At 28.2% G+C, this 27,031-nt stretch overlaps 1 protein-coding gene across 38 annotated transcripts in view; it reads left to right on the top strand.

Moving 5' to 3' along the window:
• The window catches only part of RhoGAPp190 (Rho GTPase-activating protein 190), a 125,039-nt gene extending 101,388 nt beyond the window's left edge, over nt 1–23,651 (top strand). For 23 of the 38 annotated variants that reach the window (XM_071187885.2, XM_071187884.2, XM_071187887.2 and 20 more), the window contains 6 exons: nt 6,308–6,408; nt 8,597–8,692; nt 15,254–15,494; nt 16,517–16,648; nt 16,728–16,854; nt 20,915–23,651. In XM_071187885.2, coding sequence (XP_071043986.1) covers nt 6,308–6,408; nt 8,597–8,692; nt 15,254–15,494; nt 16,517–16,648; nt 16,728–16,854; nt 20,915–21,113 — 896 coding nt within the window. In that variant the 3' untranslated portion in view covers nt 21,114–23,651. Of the gene's footprint in view, nt 1–774; nt 1,015–6,307; nt 6,409–8,596; nt 8,693–15,253; nt 15,495–16,516; nt 16,649–16,727; nt 16,855–20,914 lie in introns of all 38 variants that reach the window. The other 15 variants (XM_016069131.4, XM_071187879.2, XM_016069130.4 and 12 more) reach the window with 1 other exon arrangement.
• The last annotated feature ends 3,380 nt before the right edge of the window (nt 23,652–27,031 follow it).

Here is a 27,031-nt window from a genome sequence, read left to right as displayed (position 1 = left end):
TTGACTGTTAAAAACTGTTTATTTGTTTTGTTTTTAACTTTATTTTATTAATTAGGAAAAATTCTTTAAATTGCACAATTAAGTTTATTTGTTTTTTACTTACATACAGGTGGGTTGAAAGATTTATACTGTTGTGAAATACATTTTGTTTTGTAATACTGTTCTAGTACTGTTTATTTCATTCTTTCAATCAAATCTTTTCTTGTGTCAGAATAAGTATTATATTTTAAATTTATAAGTTCCCTAAAGTGTTACTATAGTTAATATATAATAAATAGATATGTGTGTTTTAAGTACATAGTAATCGATAGTTTGACAGGTTAAATGTGCAAAAAGTATTGTGCATTAGAAAAATTTACTTTGATCAAACAGTTTCCTTAAGTTTCATTGTTTGCTATGTAATCTTTTGGTTTGATGGAGTATTATTAAGAACTCTAAATACTTTCTTCTTTGACATTAATATATTTTCATGAGCATCTTATTTTTCAACTAATTAATAGAAAGGAAAGCTTGGTTGCATCATCTAACTTCAATATAATTGTGATATTGTTCCTTGAAATTTTATTTTATTTTCGAAGTTGAATTCGGAGCTATTGCAGTACTAAAAATAAATGGTTTTGAAATGCTGTTGCACTTACCTGCTAACCGATACATACTGTTTCAAGTTTTTAGCTTTTTAAGCTCAGTTCTTCGGAAAATATATTTGGCTGAAAGAATTGAATAGGTAATGAATTTAGTTGACTGCTCTGAGATGAGAGTTTGGTATGATTTCAGTTCGTGGAAGTGGAAACAATTCACCTTCTGAAGACAGTGATCTATCTGAAGAAGATGATCCTAGATATAAATCCTCTCATCGCCAGAAATACAAACACAAGCGTTCCTTTCGCTTGCGGCGCAGGAAATTACAAGCTCAACAGCAGCCACAACAAACGGAAAAGTCCCAACCTCCTCCTATAGGAGATTCTCTTCAGTTTTGTGCTCTTACTTCTGATAGTGATCTCTTCTCTCCTTCATGTAAGTTCTCTATTTCTCTTTCTACCTCTTGTACGTGCTTCCCTTCCTTTTGGCTTGCATTTGAAAAGAGAAATAGATTCCCAACCCTCCACTGCAGTATTTCAAAGCAAAGAAGTAGCATGAATATAGTGATCTTAGACTTGCATGCTTTTAATAAATTAATGGATAGCTATGATTTCAGCCTAAAGCTCTCCATACTAATAAATTTAATAAATACTTATTACACCTAATAGTTTTCAGAGATGATACAACCAAATTCCTGTCAATTTTTACAAAAAGCTTTCATTGAACTAATTACTCATTAAAAATTCAACCATGAAACTTTTATTTCACATTATTGGGGTAATATTATACAACTTCTAAGTTTTATAAATTATAAAATTTTATTATGCTGCACTATTCTAAGAACTTTATTTATAAAGAATGTATAAGCTTCTTTCATCCTATGTAGTTAGTGCTTGATTAGTTCATGCTTTTTATATCTTGTTAGCTTCATATATGTGTGTATAATCTTGTTTCCTGGTGTCCCTTTCCAATTATTCAAGCACACAAACGTTATTCTTCTAATGCTTTGGATTTTCATCTGTAATTTTTGGTGATTTCCAGGTACAAAAAAAAAAAAATTTCAAAATAACCTCTCTCTCTCTCTCTCTCTCTTTTTTTTTTTTTTTTTTTTTTTTTTTCCCAAATATAGTATACAATTGGTGAAAATATGAACTAATAAATTAATAACATACAAACAATATGTACTCCAAAATAAACTAATACCTAAAATGTTATTGTTTGTGTTTCAATTAAACATTTGTTTGATTTAGTGTCTTTTTTTGTATATGTTATATCTAAGATTTTTGCACTATATTAAGAGAAGGAAGTACATAAAAATCAAAATATTTTTTGCTATGCTTCTTTTGCAATTATTACTTGTGCTATTATTCTTGTTTGTGCAATTATTACTAAAAGCAGGCAGATGTTGTAGTTTTTTTTTCTGTTTAATCTGCTAACTTTTTTAAAAAGAGCCTACTCTTTTCCCTCCTTTTAAATCTTAAAGGCAAAGTTGATTATTTCTGAGTATAATAGCTATAATGAAACTGTTATTGGGCCACAATTTATCATTTTAACAAATCCTTTTTCCTGTTCATGCATGATATTACTAAGTAGGTAGCAAACTTTTTATATTTTTCAATTTGGCTCATCCAGAAAGGTAAATGGATATTTATGAATTATGTAATGTTGAAAATAAAATATAAAGGCAATGGCAGTTTGCTTCCACCTTGTTTGCAATAAATTGATTTCTCCATAGTTTTGTGGTTTAATGAATAGCTTATTGCGTGAGGAGATTACTACTAAGGTTATGATAAAACCTTCATTCACTCAATTTAGTTCGTATATAATAAAATAATTTAATTAAAGGGAAAAGGTACAAAAAAGATTATGAATCGCAAATCAGGAGTAGAAATAATTTACCTTTTACTCTGTAGTTATTATGTGTTCCTGCCTATGCAAGGTCATTTGCATTGTGCCTTCTAAAAATTTATTAAACTGCTTATATTTACAATTAAATAAATTACCTGATCTTTATTACAATTAAAATGTATTTATAAGATCAACTCAATAAATTTTCATCAATGTCCCTTAAGCTATGTCAAGTTCACATTGTTATCCTCTCTAAAAATGTCCTCTTTTTTGTTTTCTGTTAAGCTATTGTGTTCCTAAATTTAGAAATTAGTTACCTTATTTCTTCCAATTTTTTATTTTTCCCCCCTGATTTTTGTATGTATTAAAAAAAGTCCCTCTTTCAGTTTCAGAGTCACGTGTATGAAAAGGTCATTTTCACCCCAAATTTTTTCCTGAGAGTGTGCTTTTTATCCAGCTCTTTAAAATGTCGATAAGAAAAGTTTTTCCATAAAAGTTAAGAATTATAAAACTCTTAGATAAAGGTGGAAAAAACTTTAAAGTATGTTAAGTAAGATATCTATGCAAAAGGAAGCAATTAACGATAATGTTAAGTTGATTTTATGTTTAATTTTTCATGTAATATCCTTGAATTCAGATATAGCATATCGACTGAGTTTTAACAAACATTCCTCCCCCACATCTCTGGTTATACTTAGGTTACTACTGTTAAGTGTCCTTGTCAGATTCCTAACATTAAATTGAGTGAAACAGAAACTGAATCAAAAGGACTAATAGCTTAAAAGTTATGAAGGTTTCATCTATAAAAGTACAATTTTTGTATACATTAATGTCTGATATTGCTATCTGTTGAGACATAAACCATTATTTATGTATTTCTTTGTGTTAAAGTTAATAAAATCAAAAGTAAGTAATTGATAATGGTTTTATGTGTGAAAAGGTATAGAAATAAATTTATGCTTTTAATGTTTTAAACTCTCAACTGTTGGTCCAGTTAAATTGGTATAGCATAAAAAAAAGTTTGGTTCTACATAAAATTAAAAGATTCTATACTTCTTATCTATATAGTCAGAAGTGTAAATAATATAAGTGCAAAACAGTACTTTCTATTTATAAAAAGTGTATTAAGTTTGAACTATCAATCTTTTTGACTTTGTTTCAATCTCATTAGATTTAGCATTAAAAAAAATACATAGCAGATAATACCTCATTTATCTAGGATAGGAGTATCAGAAGCGCAAGTATCCATATTGGGCCAATGCCACAACTTTTAACAGGGATGAGTTTTTATGCTTTTTGGCGGAATTCTGCTTTTTAAACTGCTTTTCTACCTAGGACTAATTCAGAACTTTCTAGAACTTAATTCAGAATCACGTATCACAATACATATTCACTTGAGTTTAAAATTACACATCACAATTCGTATTCATGCAATTTATAATCACATCGCAATATATTTAAAAATCTCACACTTGGATTCATATTGTATGATTCAAAAATCACTTGCCAAGATTTGTATCCACACAATTTAAAATTGCTCATCGCGTCATATGCGCGCATGCATTCATACAATTTCAAAATTAATAAATAAAATCACACTTTGACATTTTTTTATTAAAACTTTAATATTCTATGGATATATGCTCCTTGCTTACACTTTTATTGTTGCTCATTTTTTAGGAATATTTTCAGTTATTTACAATGTATTTTGATTATAACATTTTTGAATTTCAATTTTTAGCTTTTTTGGTTTGCTACTAAACTTTTTCCTGTTTCAAACAATGTCCATCTTTACCATGATTGTTACTGTTTAACTACTGAGGAACCAGCTTATTAACTCTGTACTTACTGCAACATATTTTTTAGTTTTGAAACAAAAAGTTTAAAATTTTCTCTTATGTTCTATTGATTAATTCTTTGAATGTTATTTCTAATCCTCTGTATTCTATGAGTGAGATATAAATGTCATTGCCTCATGGGAAGTTAAAGACAAAATGGAGTAGGAGAGACAGGAAGAGAAGGAAGTAGGTGAATGAATAGTGGGGGAAATGGGGGGCTTTGCCCCCAAAAAAAATGCATATTGTAACCAAATATTGAAACATTGTAGATTGTTGGACTAACGATACTTAATTAAGTTTTGGGATTCAGAGCGGTGATCCAAAAATGTTTTTGCTTTTGAAGTGCTGCATTTCTTCATTTTTACTCCTAAACTATTATTCTGCCTCCGCAAGAAATAACTATCTTTTTTCTTATATCCCTGGTAAACAGTCTCTCATCTTCTATGTTTCGAGGTGTATCACACCCAAGAAAAACTTTCCATAATAATGATGTCAGTGAAAATAATACTGTCTTTATTTCTAAGATCAATATAAATAAGTTGTCATATTTACTAAAAATGATTTTTTTTTCTTCATATTTATGTATATATTCTAACAAAGTAAAACTGATCTTTTTCTTTTATTTTTTCTGTTTTGTTACAAAATTTCTATAACATTTTTTGAGACAAAATGTTTAAATATTATAACTCATTTGAAAATAAAAATATCACAGGAATTTTTTCACTCGTAAATCCGCCCGCTGAAATAGTGGGTGCCGTATTATATATTTTTTGAAAACGTAAAAGCTATTAAAATTCTTGTATTATTTTAAAACAACTGATGAAGATGTGAATTGTAACATATGTAGATAAAGAAAATGTAATAAAAAAAATCGCCCCGTATTTCAGGACCGGAAATTTTAAAAACTGAGCCATATGTGGAGGGTTAATATTTATATGTAGTTTCAACAGTTAGTTTCGTTATTAATTTTATAATTAATTTCCGATTTAAAATTAACTAAACTGGTGGGTCTATAAAATAAATAATACAGATATTTTTATTGAGTTTGATTAATCTTTTATTTTTTGAAGAAAAAAAAATTGTGCTTTGCTAAAAAGAAAGTTGAGATATATTTATTGAAATATCGAAAAAGGAATACGTTAAAACTCAAGTTTAGTGATCTTCCTTCCCGTTACCCTGTGAGTTGCCTAGCCATATTTTCAATTTTTTTTTACCTTATTCAGGAAATTAATTATTTCTAAAAAGTATTTCCTATCGCGTATTATAGTAAAACATTAGTAAATGGACTTACATTCTCCCTGTCTGACACATATTTGGATATTTTATATTTTAATTTTATTCTCTGATTGGTCAAATGTAATTAAAGCTAGCTGATTTTAATGCAATTAAAATTTCAGTGTCTGATTTCAAAATGCCATGTTATGTCAAAGTGTCTGTTGAGAATTCTGCAATCCGATAAAACCCACTTTCCGTTCAGAATAACTTAATAGCAAAATCAGTTCTGTATCCCTGGTAATAAGCCCCATGGTTTTATTAAATATTTCTAAAGGTAAATGCATATCGGTATTTATCATACAGTAATACTTTAAACTATATAATGAAGGCAAAATGTAATTGATTTACTTCATTTAGACCAAATTTATGTGCAAGACAAGACATAAATTATCCTTTCTATTAATACTATCACAAAATATGTTTTTGATGTTTGCTTAAGTTGTAAAATAAATTGCTATATTAAGCATGTGTTATGTAACTCATTTTATTTATAACTAGATTTTGTTTATTTTTTCCTTATTTGTAATTTGTCTGAGTATTTTGAGTTAAAATATAAAGTAATGCTTGATGTGCAAAAACGTTTTTTTTTTTTTTTTTAATATTAGCTGTGTTTTTTCACTTGTATGTAGTTCTTATTTTCAATCGAATAACTGAGAAAATAAGTTTATATTTTTGTGTTAAATTATATGTACACAATATGTTAAAATTGTTTTCTTTTGTTTTGCATTTTCCTGTTTCTCAAATTTATCTCTATTTGATATTTTTAGCAAAATTGAAAATTGAGCAGTCAATTCCTTCTGTTCCTCCACAAGAAGATGACTCCAGTTATGAGATAGCATCCCCTAGAGATGGTTCCACTAATGCTCGAGTTAGTATTAATTATTATTATTTCTTTAAATTTGGTATGTAATTGATACTTCTGATTATTCAGTTTGTAGACTATTTGTGTTTTGAAGTGCTGCTACTACCCACTTGCTACAGTGTTCTTTTACTCACAATTTATTACTATTTTTATACTTATTTTTTCTTGGCTTCATTGCTGTATCAAAATTGTATAGTTTTTTTCTCCCTGAGTCTTAGTCTATGAACAGACTACACTTTACAGCAGCTTGGCAGCAAATGGTTGATAAATATCAAAACATATTTATTTCCCACTGACTTTGACTCTTAAACTGAGGATTGAAAAATTTCTTATTTTTATAACCATTAGACATTTAGAATATTTTCTCCACTAACATAAATGAGAGAAATAACGAATATATATGTACATACATAGGTATATTTTATCAACTTACAAATTTGTTTTCCATGAACTTTTTTTCTTTCTAATCCTCTTTTTCCCATGATATATGTAATAATATTTTTTCTGTTGATTTTTATCACATTAAATGAAACACAGGAAAAGTTTTTTTCACAAAACGTATATCTATAGTGTTTATTGTCACTTTCTCAGAAGTACTGAAAATTCTCAAAACTTAACAATTCCCCAAAACAGAGGTTGTTTTTTTTTTTTAAATTTTCCCCAAATTTTAGGTTTTTTTTCCTTCAAAAATTACAATAACTTATGTTCATAATATTTTCAGAAAGTAAAGTTTGCTAATTATTAAAATTTTTTGGTAATTTTTTTGGTGAAAAAAAATTTGTTTATACTCAATTTTTGAATAAACTAGCATATATGTTAAAAATAACAGAATGCAAAATATATTGAAACAGTAATAAATCATTAAACTAAATTTATTGTTCCACTCATAAACTTAAGACACTCAAATAAAAAAATAAACGAATTTAACTAATAAAATTATTTGTGTTATATTTAACATAACTGAAAATATTCTTTTTACAGAGTAAGTTGTTATAAATCAAGGCTACAAGTGCAAACGCATAGAAAATCTAGATTATGTAATCCAATAGCTTCTGTTGCTTCATATCCTATATTTCTGAATAAAAAAAATTCTACATTTTTTCTCTTGCTACTAGGGCTACTTTTGCTGACTTATTTTATCTGTTCTTCAGTTGTAATCATGAAATAAAGTGCTCCGTTTCCTGTCAATAATTAACTTAAATTTTTCTTTTCACTTTTTTTAATAATTACAATAAACAGTCAGTAATATATTGCACTTTACATTGTTTGATTAGTAAAATAGAAATATTCAATTAAACATTCTATTTTTGCATCATATTGTCTTGTCAATATTTCCATTTTAGTACCTGACAATGTATAAAAACAACAACAATTTGTTATTGTGAAAATTTGTTTATTACTGGCCTAATTACCATGTATTGGTTGAATCATTTACTTTTTTGCTCTAAAAATTGTAATTTAGCATTTAGAAAACTTACCCCTTCTTTAACACCTTTCCACTATAAAAGGGGTAAAACTTCTTTTACCCCTTTTATTGTGGAAAGGTTTCTGGCTAAAAAATTTTTGAGTTTGTCTTCATTAACTTAAAAGTTGAAAGCAGTTTTGAGTTACAATTATCTGCTGAAACTGCTGCTCATATGTTGTTTAAAATGAGAAAAGCATGTACATGCTGCTCTAATGTAAAATTAGGCTTCAAAGTGCTTAAGGAAATCAATTTTTCTTGAATGAAATGTGTGTCTTTTCATTTTTTACTTTGAATTAAGAAATTTTTCTGTATAAAAATTATAACATTCTTTCACTTGTCTTTCGCAAAGTAAGTCTAATTTTTAATTGCATTCTTCCAACAACAAACGAGTTTGCCCATGTTATTACACAGGGCATTGATGTGTCTAATATTCTCAGTTCAATAACTCCCAAAAGATTAAATTTGTTTTTAAAATCCATTCTCTCCCTAAAAGTAAGAACTAAAATGAAGAGTCAGTCAGTGTCTTGATAGTTTTTAGAAACATGGATGGTATTTCTATATCTACTATTTTCTTCTTTATCTAATTTTTTTCTAAGCTTATGTTATGATAACTATCAGGCTTTTATAAATGTTTTTAGCTAGCATAAATATGCCTTTATTTTTGGGATAAAAGGCTACTTTTATTTATTTTAGAATTGAAAGCTCTAATAACTTATTTTTCTGTTTCAGGGGAAATCAGAAAACGATAAAGCAGGAAAAAAGAAAGAAGAAAGGAAGAAAAATAGAGAAGATGAAAAACAGGAGAAACGTAGAATAAAGGAAGAAGTAAGATTTATCTGTGATATAAAACTTTACTTAAAATGTTATGCTAATTTTTACCTAATTGGCAAAATTTTTGCAGTATTTTTTTCTGATTTTTAACATAGCAGTTTTAAATGTCTTAATATTAGGTATGTGATTTATAATTGGATTACATACAGTAGCGTACCTAGACTTAAGTGTGTCCCTCCTACAAGATTTATGTGTGTTCAATGACTTACCTTCAAAACATTTAAAATTATAATGTCAGGGATGCTACGCCTGCGCCATTTGCGACAAACTGAAACAAAACGGCATAACTGCGCCATTTTGCGACACTCTGCTCAGTTTCTGCCAAAGCTGCGCCATTCTGAGACAAAACGTCCAAAATTTGACAAACCTGAATTCAGTTTCAAATATTAATCCGTATCGCCGTGAGTCATTGGAGAGCATTTTGCCGTTCACGCCTCCTAAATGCGTCATTTAAATGTCAGAAATTCCGTTTGGCAAATCAGCTATTGGAATGCGTATAGAATATGCGTTTCGTGTCTACAATTGGATTATGTACAGCAGTGAGTAGCAATCAGTGTCGTATGCACGTGATCTTGTAAGAAAAGAGGGTATTCTTCCATTAAACTATTGGTTATTATCTTGCTTTTTTTTCTTAGGAAACTCTACAGTGCACATAATTATTCAGGGATGAAAGACTTCCGCGAAAAAGCGGAAATATGCTTTTTTCTCCCAATTTTTAAAATTTCCGACCAAGTTCCAGAAACTAAAATTAGTCGGATTACCGCGACTTCCGCTATAGAGTGGAAAGGAGTCTAAGCGTTTCGTTTCGACAGCCGATATTTGATTTTTTTTTTTGTTTTGTTTGTTTGACTGATTTTCGGAATTTTAAATATTAAGAACTGCGCTGGAATGTGCTAAAATCGCGATTTTTAATCAGACGATTTGAATATCCATCATCGATTTTCGTATTTAACTGATTTAAAACTTACGTGTTGTGATTTTTTTTTACGCTATTTAAAAATCATACTAGCAATTCCTATTCACTCAATTTAAAAATTCAATATCGCGATCTGTATTCTCGCGAGTTTAAAATCCAACTTCGCAATTCGTATTCACGCATTTTTAAATCCAATATTGCGATTCGTTATCACACAGTTGTTATATCATATTTCGTATTTGTACGCTATTTAAAAATTACTCATTGCGATTCGTATTCACGTGATCTAAAAATTATGCATCGTGATTCTTATTTACGCGATTTAAAAATTCAATATCGCTATTTGTATTTTCGCATTTTTAAAATCCAACAGCGCAGCGCTATTCTTATTCACGTGATTTTAAAATTCAAAATCGTGATTCATATTCACGTGATTTTAAAATCCAACCACACGATTCATATTCACGCGATTTTAAAATCCAAAATAGTGACTTATATTGACGCGATTTTAAAGTCCAATATCGTGATTCATATTCACACGATTTTGAAATCCAATATCGCGATTCATATTCACGCGATTTTAAAATCCAGTATCACGATTCTAGAAAGAAGTAGAATTAAGTTTTTTCTTGACATAGTTACTGTAAAGATGTGATATATTTTTCTACAGTTGTTGCATTTAAACAATTACTAAGTGCATTCATAATTACATTTTATGATTGTATATTTAGCTATATAAATTAAAAGAACATAGTCAACTAACTGATCTTGTGAATGCAAGAAAGTGCAATCTACTAGTCAATGCCAATTAACTAAAAAGTTTACTTTTATACTTAATAAGTCATTTTAGAAAGAAAAGTATATTTATATGTGTCTTTTTAAATTGTTTATAATAGTTTATATATATCTGTTTTGATATAAAAATGTATATAAGCTAATTTTTGGCTATTAAGTGCTCCCTAAAATTTTTTTGAAAAATTCTTACCTAAAATATTTCAAAATTTCACTGCACCTCCTGAATTCTGTCAAAGAGTGGGGGTTTTTTTGTGTTATTTACATTTTTTTTAACTCTCATTATTTAATTACTGAATTTCTCTTTTAATTATTGAAATCTGTAGACCTTCCATTGTAACTGGATAGTTATATATTTTGAGATGAAATTTGAGCTCAAAATAAAGTGGGTATTTTCCCTTTTGAATTACCAAAACTAAATAGATATTTCTTTTTAGAAAGGTTACACCTTTATATTTTAAAAAATAAGAAAGTTAAAATTTACTTTGTAAAATTCTGGAACAGATACTATTCATTGGCATAAATGATAAATGCAATATATATGAAAACAACAGAGTCCACAAAACAATTTTGTGGACTCTTATGATCAGTCATATGCAGGTTTTTTAAAATCCTAGCAATAGTGAACGTATGTATAATTGTAGTACTCCTAGTATGCTATTAATGGTTTTATGGATCCTGAAAATTATCTTTATATTGCTATCAAACTGATTAATAGTCATTTTAGCTGAGATAAACTGAGTCAAAATAATTTTAGCTTAGACAAACTGAGCCAAAAAGAGATTTTAACTGAGACGAAATGCAATTTCTGGTGCGACAATTTGATATTTTACGAGCAGCACCCCTGTAATGTAAAACAAAACCACTGAGGTGGAGAGATATTTGGGTATGATCAGTAATTTTATTTTAATTTGAGATAATAAAAATTTTAATTGTGATGAAAAAGTAAAATTTAGAGAAAGAACTTAATTAAAACTCCCCTTGGCACCACAGAGGTTGTGGTGATGTTATTTAATGCCACTGACTAAGTAGCATGTATTGGAGTTTATTCCAGATTTCTAAACCTTCTTATTTTAAAAATACATTCATTCCCCATACTATTTTATGAAGATACTACTTTTGTATGGCTAAACTGAACACTTTCGGATCAACATTGTAAAATTTGTTTGAAGTTAATGTGTGTTAGGAAAATATCTATTTTATAATAATCTATACAATTTCTCAAGTATTATTTGTTTCAAAATCCTTAAGCATGGTTAAAATTGAAAAGGTGTAATATTCATGCTATGTCTTGTGATACCATAAGGAAAGATCAAACTGCATTTCGCAAATCTAAGCTAATTAAATTATTTTGCATTTACATAATTGATATTGGAAGTGAATCAATTAAATACATCAACACTTGATAATGATTATTTAACGAATCAGCATTCAATCTAACTTAGTTTGTGCTAAATCTATACACTGCCTGTCACATAGGTAAAATTATTCAATTAAGTAAATGTCAATAATCTTTTGAAATTTTCTGTGTGTATAATTATATTTGCACATTAACATTTATAATTCCAGGGATGAGATTTTTCCGCTTTTTAGCGGATTTCCGCTTTTTTCGCGTTTGTCTCTCGAGTTTCAGCCTTATTATCCAAAAACTCCGATTCTCTAAAATTTTCGAGTTTTCTTATAAATATTCCGCTTTCTCTGAAAATTCAGTCGTTAAAATAAAATAATTATTTGTGTCTGATTTTCAAATATAAACAGAAAATTCAAACTACGTTGCTGCCAACCCTTCCGCATTTTTACTTATTTTAGCGGTTTTCTCCGCTTTTACCCGCGGACAAAAAGATTTTCTGCATTTTTACCCGTTCGCTTGATAGCTCGTATTTTCGTAATCCAGACGTCGCTGCATTTTAATATCAAACATCGATTTTCATATTCACCTGATTTAAAAGTTGCGATTCTTATTCACGCGATTTCAATATCGTACATTGCAATTCTCATTTACGAGATTTAAAAATCCATTATCGCGATTTGTATTTACGCTTTTTTTAAAATCTATGTAGCTATTCGTATTCACTCGAGTTTAAAATCCAATGTCGTGATTCGTTTTTGCGGTTGTAACATCAAACATCGATTTTCGTATTTACACGTGATTTAAAAATTAGGCTTTGGATTCGTATTCAATGCGATTTAGAAACTATGCATCGTGATTCGTATTTACGCGATCTGAAAATTACGCATCATGATTTGTATTTTTACATTTTTGAAATCCAATTTTGAGTTTCAAATTCACGTGATTTCAAAGTTCAATATCGTGATTCATATTCTTGCGATTTTAAAATCCAAGATCGCTATTTGTATTCTCTAAATTTTAAAATCCAAGATCGCGATTCTTGTAAGAAGTAAATTTTTTTTCTTGAATTAGTTACTATAAGGCAGTTTTTCTATCAAGGATTATTGGTAGGGGAGAGTGGGGTCAATTGTAACATTTTTTACTTAACTATTTTTAACTAACAAAAAATCCCATATATTATTAGTATTAATTGACAGACGAGTCAAGTAGACTATCCTCTACTAGAAAAAAAAATAAATACCTTATTTTAAATGTTATTATATTAGTTATTAAAAATTTTTGACAGTCGTGCACTTGTTACAATTGTCCCCACTTACGGGGTCAATTGTAACAGTTCATAAATTCAACTAAAACATAGTTAATTATACATATTATCATAGTTGTGATATATTTTTTTATTGATCAAAATAGTAGTGATATTTTAGGAGTAAAAATAATAATGAGCAGAGACCTAAAGGGTTAAACTTTTAACTTTAAGGGGTTAAAAATTTTAATTTATGCTGTGAAGGTGACAAATAAAATAATGCACATGCAACATAATATGAATGATATAGGAAACTATTGGTGGTTCTTAAAGAGTTAAGTAATGGTTTGTAAACATAAGATTATTTATTTTCAGCTGTTACATTCGTCCCTTTACTTATTGTTACAATTGTCCCCAAGACGCCATTTCAGCTTCATTTGTTAAAAACAATGCTAGTTAATTAGCAAAACTAATCTTTTTTTTTTATTGAAATGTTAATTAAGGTGTCCACTTACATATTCGGTTACTAATTTTTATTTGTTTAAACAAAATTACTTTGTTACAATATAATATTCTAATACCAAAAAAAGTACTTTCGGGGCGTGAAAATATCTTTTGTGATGTAACTCTTTCAAAAGTACATGAAAATGGTTGCCATCAGGGGTGTACATGTAGATTTATTAAATACACCTTGTGTGCCACCTAGGAACCAAATCTAGAACCCGATACTCGAAATTTTTGCTCTGTTACAATCGTACCCTGTTACAATTGACCCCACTCTCCCCTATATATAGGCATTACAACATCAGCGAAACTGGATGAGAATATGTTACTGATATTTTTGCTATAAATCACGTAAGATTTACTCGCGTCAAAATTCAGCTTTTTTGCCTTTTGGCCAATCTCATCCCTGTAATTCAAACTTCTTTGCTTTTATGGAGCTCTGCAAAATCTTAATATCTCTTTTTAATACACTATGTTAGTCTTAAGCATTCAGCTGATGTTATCTACTTTTTAATTTTTAAACTTTATTTTGTAAAAGAGATATTTTGATTTCATTGTTGTATTTTTTTGTCATGATTTAGTTTATGTGGTTATTTCATAGTACTAATAGTAATTTCAAAATATCGAGCTGACATAATACTTTTATTACTTGCAAAATTAAATTTTGCACTACTCAGCAAATTAAATTTTGCAAAGTTATATATTGCACTACTAAAACTTATCACTCGTGGGCTGCAATAGTGGCACAACTCAAAAAACACACGTTTTAGTCTAAGAACAGGTGTAAATATGAAAATACATTCTTTCAGCAGCAATACTTGTACAACTCATAATTCAACTTGAATTTAATCTTCGTTTAAGCAAACGAAAAAGGAAAGCATTTCTTATGCATTTTGCTTAGCAGTTAAAACTTTAAGTTTTAATTTGATTTTTTGAGTTGTGCTGCTATTGCAGCCCACGAGCGTTATAATGAAATTTAAAAAGTCTCAACAATTGATATTGTATGTTAGGCTAGTGGAGTTGATTCAGCGAAACATAGGTTGTAAGTTAAAGTATTAATTAAAAAAACTACCTTATATTTCAAATATAAGCCTGTCCGTGTTGTATAAGTTAAGGAGTAAGCTTTTTATTTGAAATTTGCCAAAATTCAGAACTCGTATATAAGCGGACTGAAAAAAAATAGGGCATGGGAATACAAATGTACCCCCTCTCTTCTCCACAAACATTTCAGCTGTACAGCTCAACCTATTTTTATTCCCTCTCTCTCCTCTTCCATGCTTTTCATTTACCATTAGGGATTGACATTAGCAGCAGTTAAACTTGGCGGAAAACCGAAGTAAAGCATTAAAAAGGACCAAAGAAAAGGCACTGTGTAATAAAAAACCAATTATGCTGTTTTAGGATTCATTCTTAGATTCATTCTTCTCAGCTCATAAAACTGATAGAGTGAAGGATAAAAGTTGTCTTTTTCTATTTTTTTATATTAAGGTCCATTTTCAATTATTATTTTATGTATTTCTATGTTTTGTATTTTTTTTTGTAATATTTACTGATTATCACTAAAGCTGAACAAAAGAAGAAATTTGTCAAAGTTGGTGGATTTGATTATAATGCCAACTGCACCCCCACCCCATAAAGATTTCAAAAATTCTCTGCTCATATTCGAAAATGTATGGTGATTAAAGCAAAAATTTTAAGTTGCAGACAAGCCCATCCTTTATTTTCATTCTATAAATTTATTTATCATAGGAACGACAAAAACGTTTGACTGAAAAAAAGAAAAAGAAAGGTGCTCAGGGTAAGAGTGGAACTATAAACCAACAAGTTCAAGGTATTGAAGATTTTATGCAGTCTGAAGACAATCCTACGCCCTTATTTGTTGAAAAGTGCATTAAGTTCATTGAAGAAGAAGGTTTAGATTCTGAAGGAATTTATCGAGTTCCTGGAAACAGAGCACATGTAGATCTTTTATTTCAGAAGTTTGATGAAGGTATATATACATTTCTATCCCCATTCTTGTATAAATTTTTTAAAAAATATTGTCTGATATCTCTAATTTGCTATGTTTTTATTCAAAACTCTCTCTTTTCGAATAATAAAGAAAGGAAAAACACAAAAATATATTTTTATTTTTGATATATCAGCATAAAAAGAACAAAAACTACTTAGAAAATTGCTAAAAACTTTTTAAATTTACAAGATATTCAAATCTGACTTTTTTTATATGTTACTAAAAACCATTCATTCACAGCAATCACACGAGGAAGAAAACATTTGTTTTCCTTGTATGCATGCAGTATGAAAAGACTACTTGAATTTGAATGCTTATATCTTGCATAATTTTTAAATGTTTGTTAAAGAGGTTAATTGTTTTGTTAATTAAAAATTGCTCCAGAAATTTTGTTTAATTTTATTGAACATATTTTCAAATATATTAAGGAAACATAAGGGGGGAAAAGTTGTTTATTAAATTGTCCATAAATACATGAATATATAAGCTAGATTTATGAAATTATATGTAGTTTTTGCTTATTAATACCAAAGTAAAAGTATGGGAAATCGCATAACCTAAATACCTCTGAAGATATAAAATAAATCTTTCCCTATTTAAGCAATATTCTAAGTATTTCTTGAAAAATTACGGAAAACATCAAATACTGAAAGTGCCTCTTCAATTATTATAAGGTGGTGTAGAAAGGTAGCCATGGATCAAAACATAAGATGTTTGAAATATAAGTAAATAAGAAGCAATAATAAATGCCAATTTTTATAGAATAGCATTTATTTCTTGGTATTTGAGTGTTTGATGTATAAAAATAAGCGTCACAGTAAAAAGTTTTCTCTTCTCTTTCTTTCAATTGATGTGAAGAATTAGCATCACAGATATTAGAATAAATATTATCCGAATTCTGAATCCAAATTATAGTTTATCCAAAATTCTTGGGTTTTTATATTCTATCTTTAACCTATTTTTATAAATGCATTTGTTTCATCATCCTTTCAATTTCTTAGATCCTTCTGTTTCCATAAGAGAACTTGATATTCCTGTGAATGCAGTTGCCACTGCCCTGAAAGATTTTTTCTCCAAACGGCTGCCTCCTTTAATTCCACCATGCTTAATGAATGAATTGACTGAAATATCTGGTAACTAAAGAAAATTATTTATTTATGTTGCTATTTCTTTATTAATATTGCTATTGCTTAATCTACTATATTTTTATAGGTGCTTCATACTCTTCTTCTGGAATTCAGGATAAAAGTTGTCGACTTTTTACTTTAAGGGACCTTCTAAAAAAACTCCCATCCTGTAATTTTGAAGTTTTAAAATTTGTTTTTCAACACTTTGTGAAGTAAGTATACTTTAAAAAGTATGTATAAATGAATAGTTATGTATAAAATTCAGTAAGGATTTAGTAAATTCCATTGTCTGAGTATTATATATTTAATACTTCTGGTGGTAAAAGTGCATTTAAAGGTGTTTCACTAAATTTAAATATTTTTAAATACATTTAAAAAACCAATTAAAAGTAAAATGTGCTTCTATTATGTTACTACCACTATAGTGATTAGTTACAGCATCAAAGTTTTTCCTTTATCAATAGTTTGTTTTTAAAGAATAATGCATTAAAACAAACTCTAAGCTACAGTTACTTATTCTTTGGCACCATAACCTATAAAAAAATTTAGGGTCCCCTCACAACTCCAATTTATTTGACCCTTAGCTTTCATTTTATAATTAGTAAGATCTCCTTCAACTTAATCTAGCCATCATTTCTTTTACTTTTCAACACTTTTCCTTCCTGCTATTTTCTCCAAGACCTTTTCTCACCTCTCGTTTTCCCACATATATAATTCAGATTAAACAGTCCCAACACAAATGCTATTCTTAAAATGTTACTAAAACCCATTGCTATCGCTTTTGAAACTAACATATTCCCCTCGCCTATCATTCGTAAACTACCGACTTTAAAAAAATAGTATGTTGCTCTAGGAAAGAAAGAAAAAACAGTAACTTTTAATTTGAATCATGAACAAAAAAAAAAAAAATTAGGAATAGTTACAGTTTGGTGAAAATGTAGAAACTTGAAGTCGGTTCATTTATAATTATATTTGTAATTTCATTTATAATTATATCAAATATAATTAACATTTATATTTGATTCATAATATTTTTCTAAAATATATCTACCATGCCAAATGGAGTGCATATGTGTGTACTTATAAAGTACTTGCTATATTTATACAAGTACTTATATAAATATAAGAAAAAAATGTTTTTTTTGTCATTTATTTTAATACAATAAAGCTTTAAGGATAACTATATACAGTAAAACCTCACTACAACGATATTTTTGGGACCAAATAAATCTATTGTTGTGGAGGGAAATATTGTTATATCGTTGTTATATATATGTTGTTATTGCCTACATATTTTGGGGGCACAATATAACTTTTTTTTTCAATTTTAATGTTATATATGTATTAACTATAAATGTATATATTAATTTACAGATAGGTTAATTATGTTTAAATATTAAAAACAATTGAAATAAAATAAGATCACAAACAAAACTGAAAATCGCTTTTATTGAAAATAATTCGATATTTTTGTTAGTTTATTCATTCTTCTGACTGTTAAGTCAACCAACAAAGTATGCATTTAGTTCAAAGTACGAAAATGATTTTCATTTGTGAATGGTGCTCCACCCTCTCCCTATGGAAAAAATTCTCTTTCAGGTGTTAATGTGATGCTTGTGGTAATTCTGAGTCATGATCAGTTTTCCTTCATGTTAAAATGAAGGAAATGAAATCATTGTAGGAATGTTACATTTGTAACTTCTTAAGAGATAAGGGAGCAATTCTAAGAATGGAAAGTCTTGGGGTGGTCAACAGTGAATCTTTTCTGGTCAGAAAAAAAAGGGAAAAAGTTGATAAATGAGATTTTTTACATTTGAGAACCATTAATAAATGGAGAAAATACGGTACAAAATTTGGAAAAAAATTCTTTTTACAGAGGTTTATTGCTTAAGAGAATATCGTAATATTGAGAGAAGAATAACATTAATTCATATGAAAGTTCGTCGGGACCAAGAAACATTATCGTAATAGAGGAAGTTATTGTTATATCAGATATCGTAGTAGCGAGAGTTCACTGTATATGTATATGGGTGATTCTCACGAAACATGACAATTCCGACCAAAAAAAATTTTATATAATTCTTTAGCTACACTTATTAATATCTTATAGACAGCAGTGTAGTTTATTGACATTTGCTCGAAAAAAAAAATGGAAATTCGCCAAATCTTGAATGCCAGGAAAATGACATATTACCTTAGAAGTTTAAAAAACAGTCGTTTTAAGTTAATAGTAGGTAACTCAACTTAAGCCTTTATGTTAGATGGACCATAAATTGCTTAAACTAATTCTTTTTATCCACTGTAGAAAGAAACAAAAAAAATTTTGTTGCTGATATGTACAAAATAAAATTGTGTATCAATCATTAAATAAATAAATAACTTTGATTACATCCAAGCATATTACAAGCATACATAAACATGGTACAGTAGGGAACCGATTATCTGGAACGATCGGGACCATCGCTATTTCAGATAACTGATTTTTCGGGTTTTCTGAATCACTACAAAAAGTTATTGTTAAACCCAACTAAAAAAAAAATTTATGGAAATAATCTTAAAAAGAAGAAAAAACGATGAAGTAATACACTAATGATTATTTCCTAAGTGATGGTAAGGTAAACATCTTTCAAAAAAGAAAGAAAAATCTTATGAGGAAAAAAAATTTTTTTTATAAAAATGGCGGGAAAATTTCTCGAATTTCGTTCCGGTTTTTTGGTTTTCCGGTTTTCTGATTTCCGGATAACGGGTTCTGTAATGTATTAGGTTAATATTTGCTTTCCCTCTTTACAGTATTAGCAGTTAAAAAGAATTTCTGGTAACACTTCAATGTCCTGGCATTCATAAGCCAGGATAATGACAAATTCGCTATTTTATAGCATATAACTTAACTTTAATTTAATATTTTGGCCGAGGACGTTTATATTCTGCAGAAAACAACAGTATTTCTTAAAATAACTCGGATAAATCTATAGTTTTTGTTATTAATAATTTCAAGAAGCCAGGAAAATTATAGCATAAAAACCTACTCACCTTGAAAAAATTTTTGAAATAGATTTTAGCCAGAAAATTGGTTCTTTATTCATGCAACAGGACATGTTCAGATAGGAGGGTATCTAATCAATCTATTAACGTAAGATATTGATTCCTGGCGCTATCTATTTTGGTTATAGATCACTAAATAAAAGTAGCCAGGAAAATGACAGATTTTCATCGGACAAACAAATTATTGACAGAAAAAATTATTTTAAATGAAGTTTTGGTAAACAATACCCTCAGCGTATATTCTAGAAATGTTTACATAGGATAAGATAAAAAAAAAAAAATTAGATTTTGAAAAATGTATGGGAAGGTTTGAAGCTAGTTATTATTGGAAATATTGTTTGGGACATGCCAGGAAAATAACATTTTGATATTCAATTAAATTTTTTAAGTATACAAAACAGTCAATGCTAGTGCAAAGTCATTTTAAAATGCTAACAGCAATGCTATTTATTAATTTTTTTTAAAAAAAAGTTTCTTTTAGTATTATAGTTTTAGATCTTGGAGCAAGGGACAGTGAATTGTCATGTTTCGTGAGAATCACCCATATATATATAATGCAGTTTTAAATAAAATAATATATATACATGACAATTCAATGAATATTGAATATTTCGTTTTTGAAATTTTATTTAAGCATGATATTTTAATATTATTAGAATCATAAATGAAAACATTACTTGTATACAATAAATATTATTTATGCTGATAACAGAAATTCTAAAAATAGAATGTAAAATTCAAAAAAGCAACATCATTCCTTTTTATGAGAAACTTTTTATCTTAACTTGTTATATATATATATAAGTACGTTTTTTAGCTTATTTAAAAAAACTGTCTGAACATAGAGTTGATGATTTGTTTATTTGTAGCAATTTTTTAAACATGATGACTTTAAATTTGCCCACATTAATTTATTTGTATTTTTGGAGAAGCTCAATGTTAGCATTTAGTAATTAACCAATAGTAACACAAACTTAATATTAGCAATTAAACTCAAAATTGAAAAGAATGTTTTGGGAAAAATTACTATTTATTTCATTTGATTTAATTTAAATTAAAAATATTTATATTGTTATAAAAAATGAACTCATTAAAAGATTTGTTTTCTTTTTAAAAAAGTTTGCTTTAAACAGCCGACCCTGCTCACATTGCACTTAGCAAGTATAGATAAGTTTTATAAATACAATAATTCTAGCTTTGTTATGAAGTTTCACCTTTTTTTTTTTTCAGAGTTGCTGATAATTGCAGATTAAATAGCATGGACAGTAAAAATTTAGCAATTTGCTGGTGGCCAACTCTCCTTCCTTTAGAATTCAGTGATATGATGATGTTTGAAAGGATGAGACCTCATTTGGAAGATTCTGTACAAACTATGATTGATCAATTTCGTTTTCTCTTTTGTGGTGAAGAAGAAGTTGTTATGGTTTGATAGTTAATTAAAGATTTTATTCTTTGTGACAAGTTTTAGTCACTTCAGTGCTTATCGAAGATCTGTCGATGAAGAGAGTGCTGTTGTGATGGGAAATTACTCTTTTCTACAGAGAAGGCTGTAGGGTTTCTAGTGCAAAACCTGCCAAGTAAATTCTCATTGGCTAATATTGCTATAGAGCAAATAAACCAGCAAGTATTGTATGCCTATTTATTTGTTCACAAAGCCCATAGTCCTTTCACCTCAATGAAAAAGCCATATCAGTGGTTTAATCATTTCATGTGCTTTAATAAAAACAATACAAAAGCTCACCAAATATTATTTAATCATTGCCTTCTATAAGGCTGTTTACTCATGTATGTAGATTGACTCAGTATATAGTATCTCTAGTGTCACAAAAAATGTGTGTGACATTTTGAACTTTCAAAATGAAAATTTTATGTTTTGTCATGTGTCTTCAAATCACAATATTTTATTTACATTTAATAAATACAGTGCCATTGGACATTTTTACAATGAACTCTGTTTAAGAAAGTAAGCCTGTGTCTTTTCCTATAATGTTATATATTGCTTGCAATCCCATGATCTGTTTATAAACATCATTGTTGGATTAGCTCATTATTAAAACATGATCTTTATTTCATATGGTGTGCAAGCACAGTCAGTATGAGTTCCTTAAGGCAGTCAAAGCACCGTTTGTTTGAATATAGTCATAATGCTCTCTAGACTGATCTGTATGTAATGCAAGGTTGCATCATAATGTGTATGTGGTGTGCATTTTATGTAAATTTAGTTCTGTTTTGTAAATTTTTTGTACAAAGATTAAAAAAATAAATAAGTCCTGCACTATCCTTTTTACAGCTTCCTACTTTTTTCCATATATGTGAAAATGTCCTTAAAACACATGGTTTGCAAATTTGGGTATCTACTTGTACAGAATGGCTGCTCTTGGTGATGTGTACAGATGTGTGAAAAACATTTCGATAGCCAATGGTTCCTTGTAATAAGCACAAGTCTTCATTTATGTTTTGAAAAAAAAAATCTTTGCTATTAAATATACATTTTATAACAACAACATATCGAAATGTAATTAATCTGAGATTGCAGTGAAAAGATATCACTCAAAACATTGTTTTACACTAGTCAGTATATTTCAAACTTTTTGAATCTCATGTTCTTAATTTTATGTCACAATATTTGTGTCAATCTATTGACCTATAAAAATTGACCTAGTGATCCGTACTTGTATTATACTGTCCACTTGTGTTTTGCTAATATTTATTTAAGATTGTTTATTTTCTATATCAGATTTTGAATTAATAATTGTATTTTATGACTTACCTAATTGTAGACTATATGACTGATCATATTCAATGTAAAATTATGTAATTTCTGAATTCTTAGTTAAGTTTTATATTTTTAATGTACTTTAAGTTTGCCTGTTCTATTTGTGATAATACTTAATTTTAAGTGCAGCATTAATATTAATGCAGAGTTAAATTTCTGTCAGAAAATACTCAGATAGGCATTCTTATTTGGATTTCTTTCTTATATCATTTGCAGAAAAATCGATAAATATGTATATACATATATATATATGTTTTATAGCAGATCTGTATTCATTTGATATGAACACTGTGTTCACTAGATTTACACAATTCTGACTCCAAATTTTACTCTTAAGTGTCTTTTTTTTCCCCCAATAAATACTGAGTGAGAAAAAAAATGTAAAGTTTAAGGGAGTAAGTGCATTTTTTAATTTTTTTTTAGATACTTAGACAACAAATTAGATTTCATTATTCGAAATCTAACGCTGATTTAAATATTTATTTTATGACTTGTTATTTTGTATATTTTTGTTGTATGAGTTACATAGAAGAAATATTTAAAATGTTAACGTAGCATTTGAAAGTTTTTAATAAGGAAGGTCCAATCATATAAGAATTTCCGTTTTTATTTTTTGGACGTGATAAAGCTTTTTATATTTTTTTAAGTGACTGTATAATAATAAAGTAAATATTTGTTTTTAAATCTAAAAGTTTGTCATAATACTGAATTAAAGAGGTTTTGCATTGAAGATCAAATCTAGTCATCATATTATAAAAATGATCATAGAAATTTGTGTTATGTGTTATAATTTGCATACTAGAAATAGCACCAAATATCTGAGAATAAATTTTTTACTTTACTTGCTATATATAGTTCTTTATTTTCCTGAAATATTTACGCTTATTCTTTTTATTATATCCATTTTTACGACTTAAATTTCCTTTACAATTGCTAAATTGAAGGAACTATAAGTAAGTATAGTGAGTTCTGATTCTTGGTGACAATCTTCCGCATGCCAATTGCCATCATTCCAAGTTGTTGCTCTATACTGTGAAAGACATTGGCATTGAAGTGTGGCTAATATTTTATTTCCTATTTTTTGAGACAGTTTTTGACTCAAGATTTTGTAAAGAATGCTTAATTGTGTTTTTAAGGTGTAAAATAATATGTAATATTTAAAATTGCTTATAAAACTATTTGTTTTTACTATTTGCTTTGTTTAGTTAAATTATTTCTTTGTTATCACTTAAGCACCTGCCATTAGTTTGAGTAGTGTAGTTAACTTTAACTTATGGTGTGCTCAGTGTCTTTTTAAAAAAAATTCTACTGCCATGAACCAAACTTCTCCCAATAAAAGGGTTTGGCTTTCATGCCACACAATTCAACAACAAATTTTATTATCAATTTAATTTTTCTTTAAAGTCAAAATTTAACTGAGCAATCCATTATATGCGGTCTCATTCATGATCCAAGTTTAAAAACAATCACCATGTGCCTCTACAAATGGGCAGCGATGATAAATGAATTTCATTGAGTCTCAAAATCAGGAAATTTCAACGTGTGTGTGAAATCAAAAGATTTTATTTGCAAAGTCAAAATTTTTTTCTATGTATAGTAAATGATGCAATGAAATTTAATTTACTACATTACAACACTTTTTTCCCCTCAATAGTAAAACACTATTAAATAAGGAAAATTCTAATGTACATTTTTCTTAAAAGTAAATATTTTCGTAACTATATTTCAAATACATAGGTTTATACAGAAAAATTATTTCCATAACTGCCAACTATTATAAATTATCTCTAGTATTTCTTTTTTAGATTTAAAGTGGTCTTTCATCTAATCCAATAAAATTATTTTTACCTACAACAATAACTCAATTATCTTTTTACAGGGTTCCCACGGTCCTTAAAAACTGCTTAATTTTTATTTTGGAAAATTAGGGCCCTTAAAAGTACTTGATTTTGGTTTAAGGTTTTTAAAAGTCCTTATTTTTTTTATCATCACTATGGTTGATGGGAACTATTTTTCAGTTTTATTTTTTAAACAAAATTTCTTTCTTTTATCACTTAGAATTAGACCATGCATCGAGGGGAAAGCATTTTAGAGAGACAAAAATTAATGTAAGGGGAGGTATATTCTGCCTTTTGCATAGAAAGATACTTTATGAGGAGAGTGAAGCATTCTAAAAGAAAATAGTGTGGACAAGGGGGATTTGTTACGCTAGTTTTAGAATGTTGGCGCTATTATTTTTATTTCTTAAGGATAAGCAGATTGTAACATTAAAATTTAAATCTACTCAACTGAAAGGTCCTTAGATTTTAATAATCATTTTACTCAGTTAAAAACAGTACATTAAGTTGCAAGTTAATTTTTGTTCAATTTTTGGTTGCTTTTTAAATTAGTTCATGTTTTTCGCCAGAATGTTTAGATATATATTGTGTAAAGTTAATTACTAATATCAGGTTTGGCTGGACATAATTTTGTTTAAGTTCATCATAAAAGTAAATATAATACATTTGCGGGTCGGTAGTAGCGAAATATAAAAATTTGTTGAAATAATTTTTTCAATATTTTTGCTAAATTTCTTTATTGAGTTTTTTTAATATCCATGAAAGAAGTGCAAATCTTAATTTCTGCACTTAATTTTTCTATTCAATTTCAATGAAATCATTAAAAATGGAATACAGATTAGTTTCATCCATTAACTTTCACTATTTGAAAATGTCTTTAAAAAAAACCAGACATGTGTTTGCAAAAATTGCCCGGTACATCTTAGGTGAGCCCTGTTAATTAATACAATTATATCAATGCTTACATTATAATAAAATTGTTTTTTATTTATTGATTTCTTTTAGGAAGGTAAATAATTTGCACTATGACTGGTGGCATATGTATTTTTGATGTTATATAATCATGCTATTTTTAAACTTCTTAATTTTTCAAAAATGTACTTAATTTTTCCAAAAAAAGTGCTTAATTTTTTCTTTGTTAAAAGAGTAGGAACCCTGTTTTATTACCACTGAAGAATTTTGTCCTAGAAAAGGGTTTAAGTTGACTGGTATATATTTCTAACAAACCAAATTGTTTATTTTTTTTTAACCCTTTGAGTATGGAAGAACTCGCGGCCATTATATATTTGTGGTATGAGAAGTTTTCTACAATGATGGTTGCACTGTACGCAGCATAACCCATGAAAGCATGTTATGCCAAATTCATAAAAATCTCTCGTGATTCATACTTAACATTTTATATTCGGAGTTTGACAGTCATCTGTGACTGATATAACAAAACCTTTAGCATTTTTAAAAATCATTTCTAAAATGTATAAACTTAGTTTATCTGTATATTATAAAACATAAATAATTGAGGTTGACTGTTACTAATTGCATTATGAAACGATTAGAACAGCTGCGAGAATACAATTCACACGTTAAACTTTTGCAACCCCTTGTACAAGAGTTTCCTAATAAAATTACACTGCAAATAGTAATACAGTCGAATCTCACGGGAAAGGCGAAAAATTTGAGATAAAGAGGTTTCGAGTTCTACAGGTATTTAAGAAAAATTTAATTAAGAAATTCTTTTAAAAGTGCTTTAATTTTTTTTAGTAGAAAAATATAGGCTTTTCTTTGAATTAATTATACCACATACATCTATTTACATAACATTTTTCGAACATACATTTAACACTGAAGATAATTTTTTGAAAATTTTTGACGCATAACCTAATTTGTTTCGATTATTCTTTTAATGTTAGGAAGAGTGCAAATCCCTCATATCCAACATTTTTCTGGGATTCAAGAATAGTTAATAAGAATTCTACCTCTTATGCATTTTCTTTTGGTTCATCAATATGATATGCCTTTGACATTATCTATGATTTCCGCGTCTAATAATGTTCCACGTGTTGCCAGGCAGTTGTCCACTTTCAAAAATCTTCAAAATTAATGTCAACATTAAATCCAGATTTTATAGCATTCCATTCTGGCACTGCATTTTCAGCGTCAACAGTTTTTTCTTCTTTACTGATGTCTTCAACCTCTTGTTCATCTTCACAGCTATTCTTAAAACCATGTTGGATAGTTTTTCGAGGCGCATTTCTCCAATCCAAACTGTAATTCTGATATCATCTAACACCTGTATTTTTGAAAGAGAACTTTTTTCATGAATGGCATCTACCAGTTTGCCTACCATCTGTTTTGTATAGTTCACTTTAAAACTCCTAATTATCCCTGTGGGTTTACGAAATTCATCTCTGTTTGCAAGTTTTACTGATATAGAAAGTTTTGACATTTGTGCTCTATTAAAAATTCGAGAAACGGAGGTTTTGAAAAAAAAACTTTAGACATGAAATTGGAAAATACATTGATTTTAGACAGTAAATGTAGGGAATTTTAGAAATTTTGAGACATAGAGGTTTTCGTGGTAAACAGGTTCAACTGTATATATATATATTACATAGGAAAAAAATTTTTGGATTTTAAAACTATGAGAAAAACTTTATATTTTCGGTTTTACGAATTTTTGAATGCGAAACCTTTTATTCTAACTCATAATCGGCCTTTCTCAGAAACACTGAAATA

Source organism: Parasteatoda tepidariorum, chromosome 11 (genome assembly GCF_982258835.1).
Source record: "Parasteatoda tepidariorum strain Cologne lab strain chromosome 11, Ptep-v5.0, whole genome shotgun sequence".
Taxonomy (NCBI): domain Eukaryota; kingdom Metazoa; phylum Arthropoda; class Arachnida; order Araneae; family Theridiidae; genus Parasteatoda; species Parasteatoda tepidariorum.
Note: the sequence above shows the minus strand (reverse complement) of the source record. Positions and strands in the feature narration are given on the sequence as shown.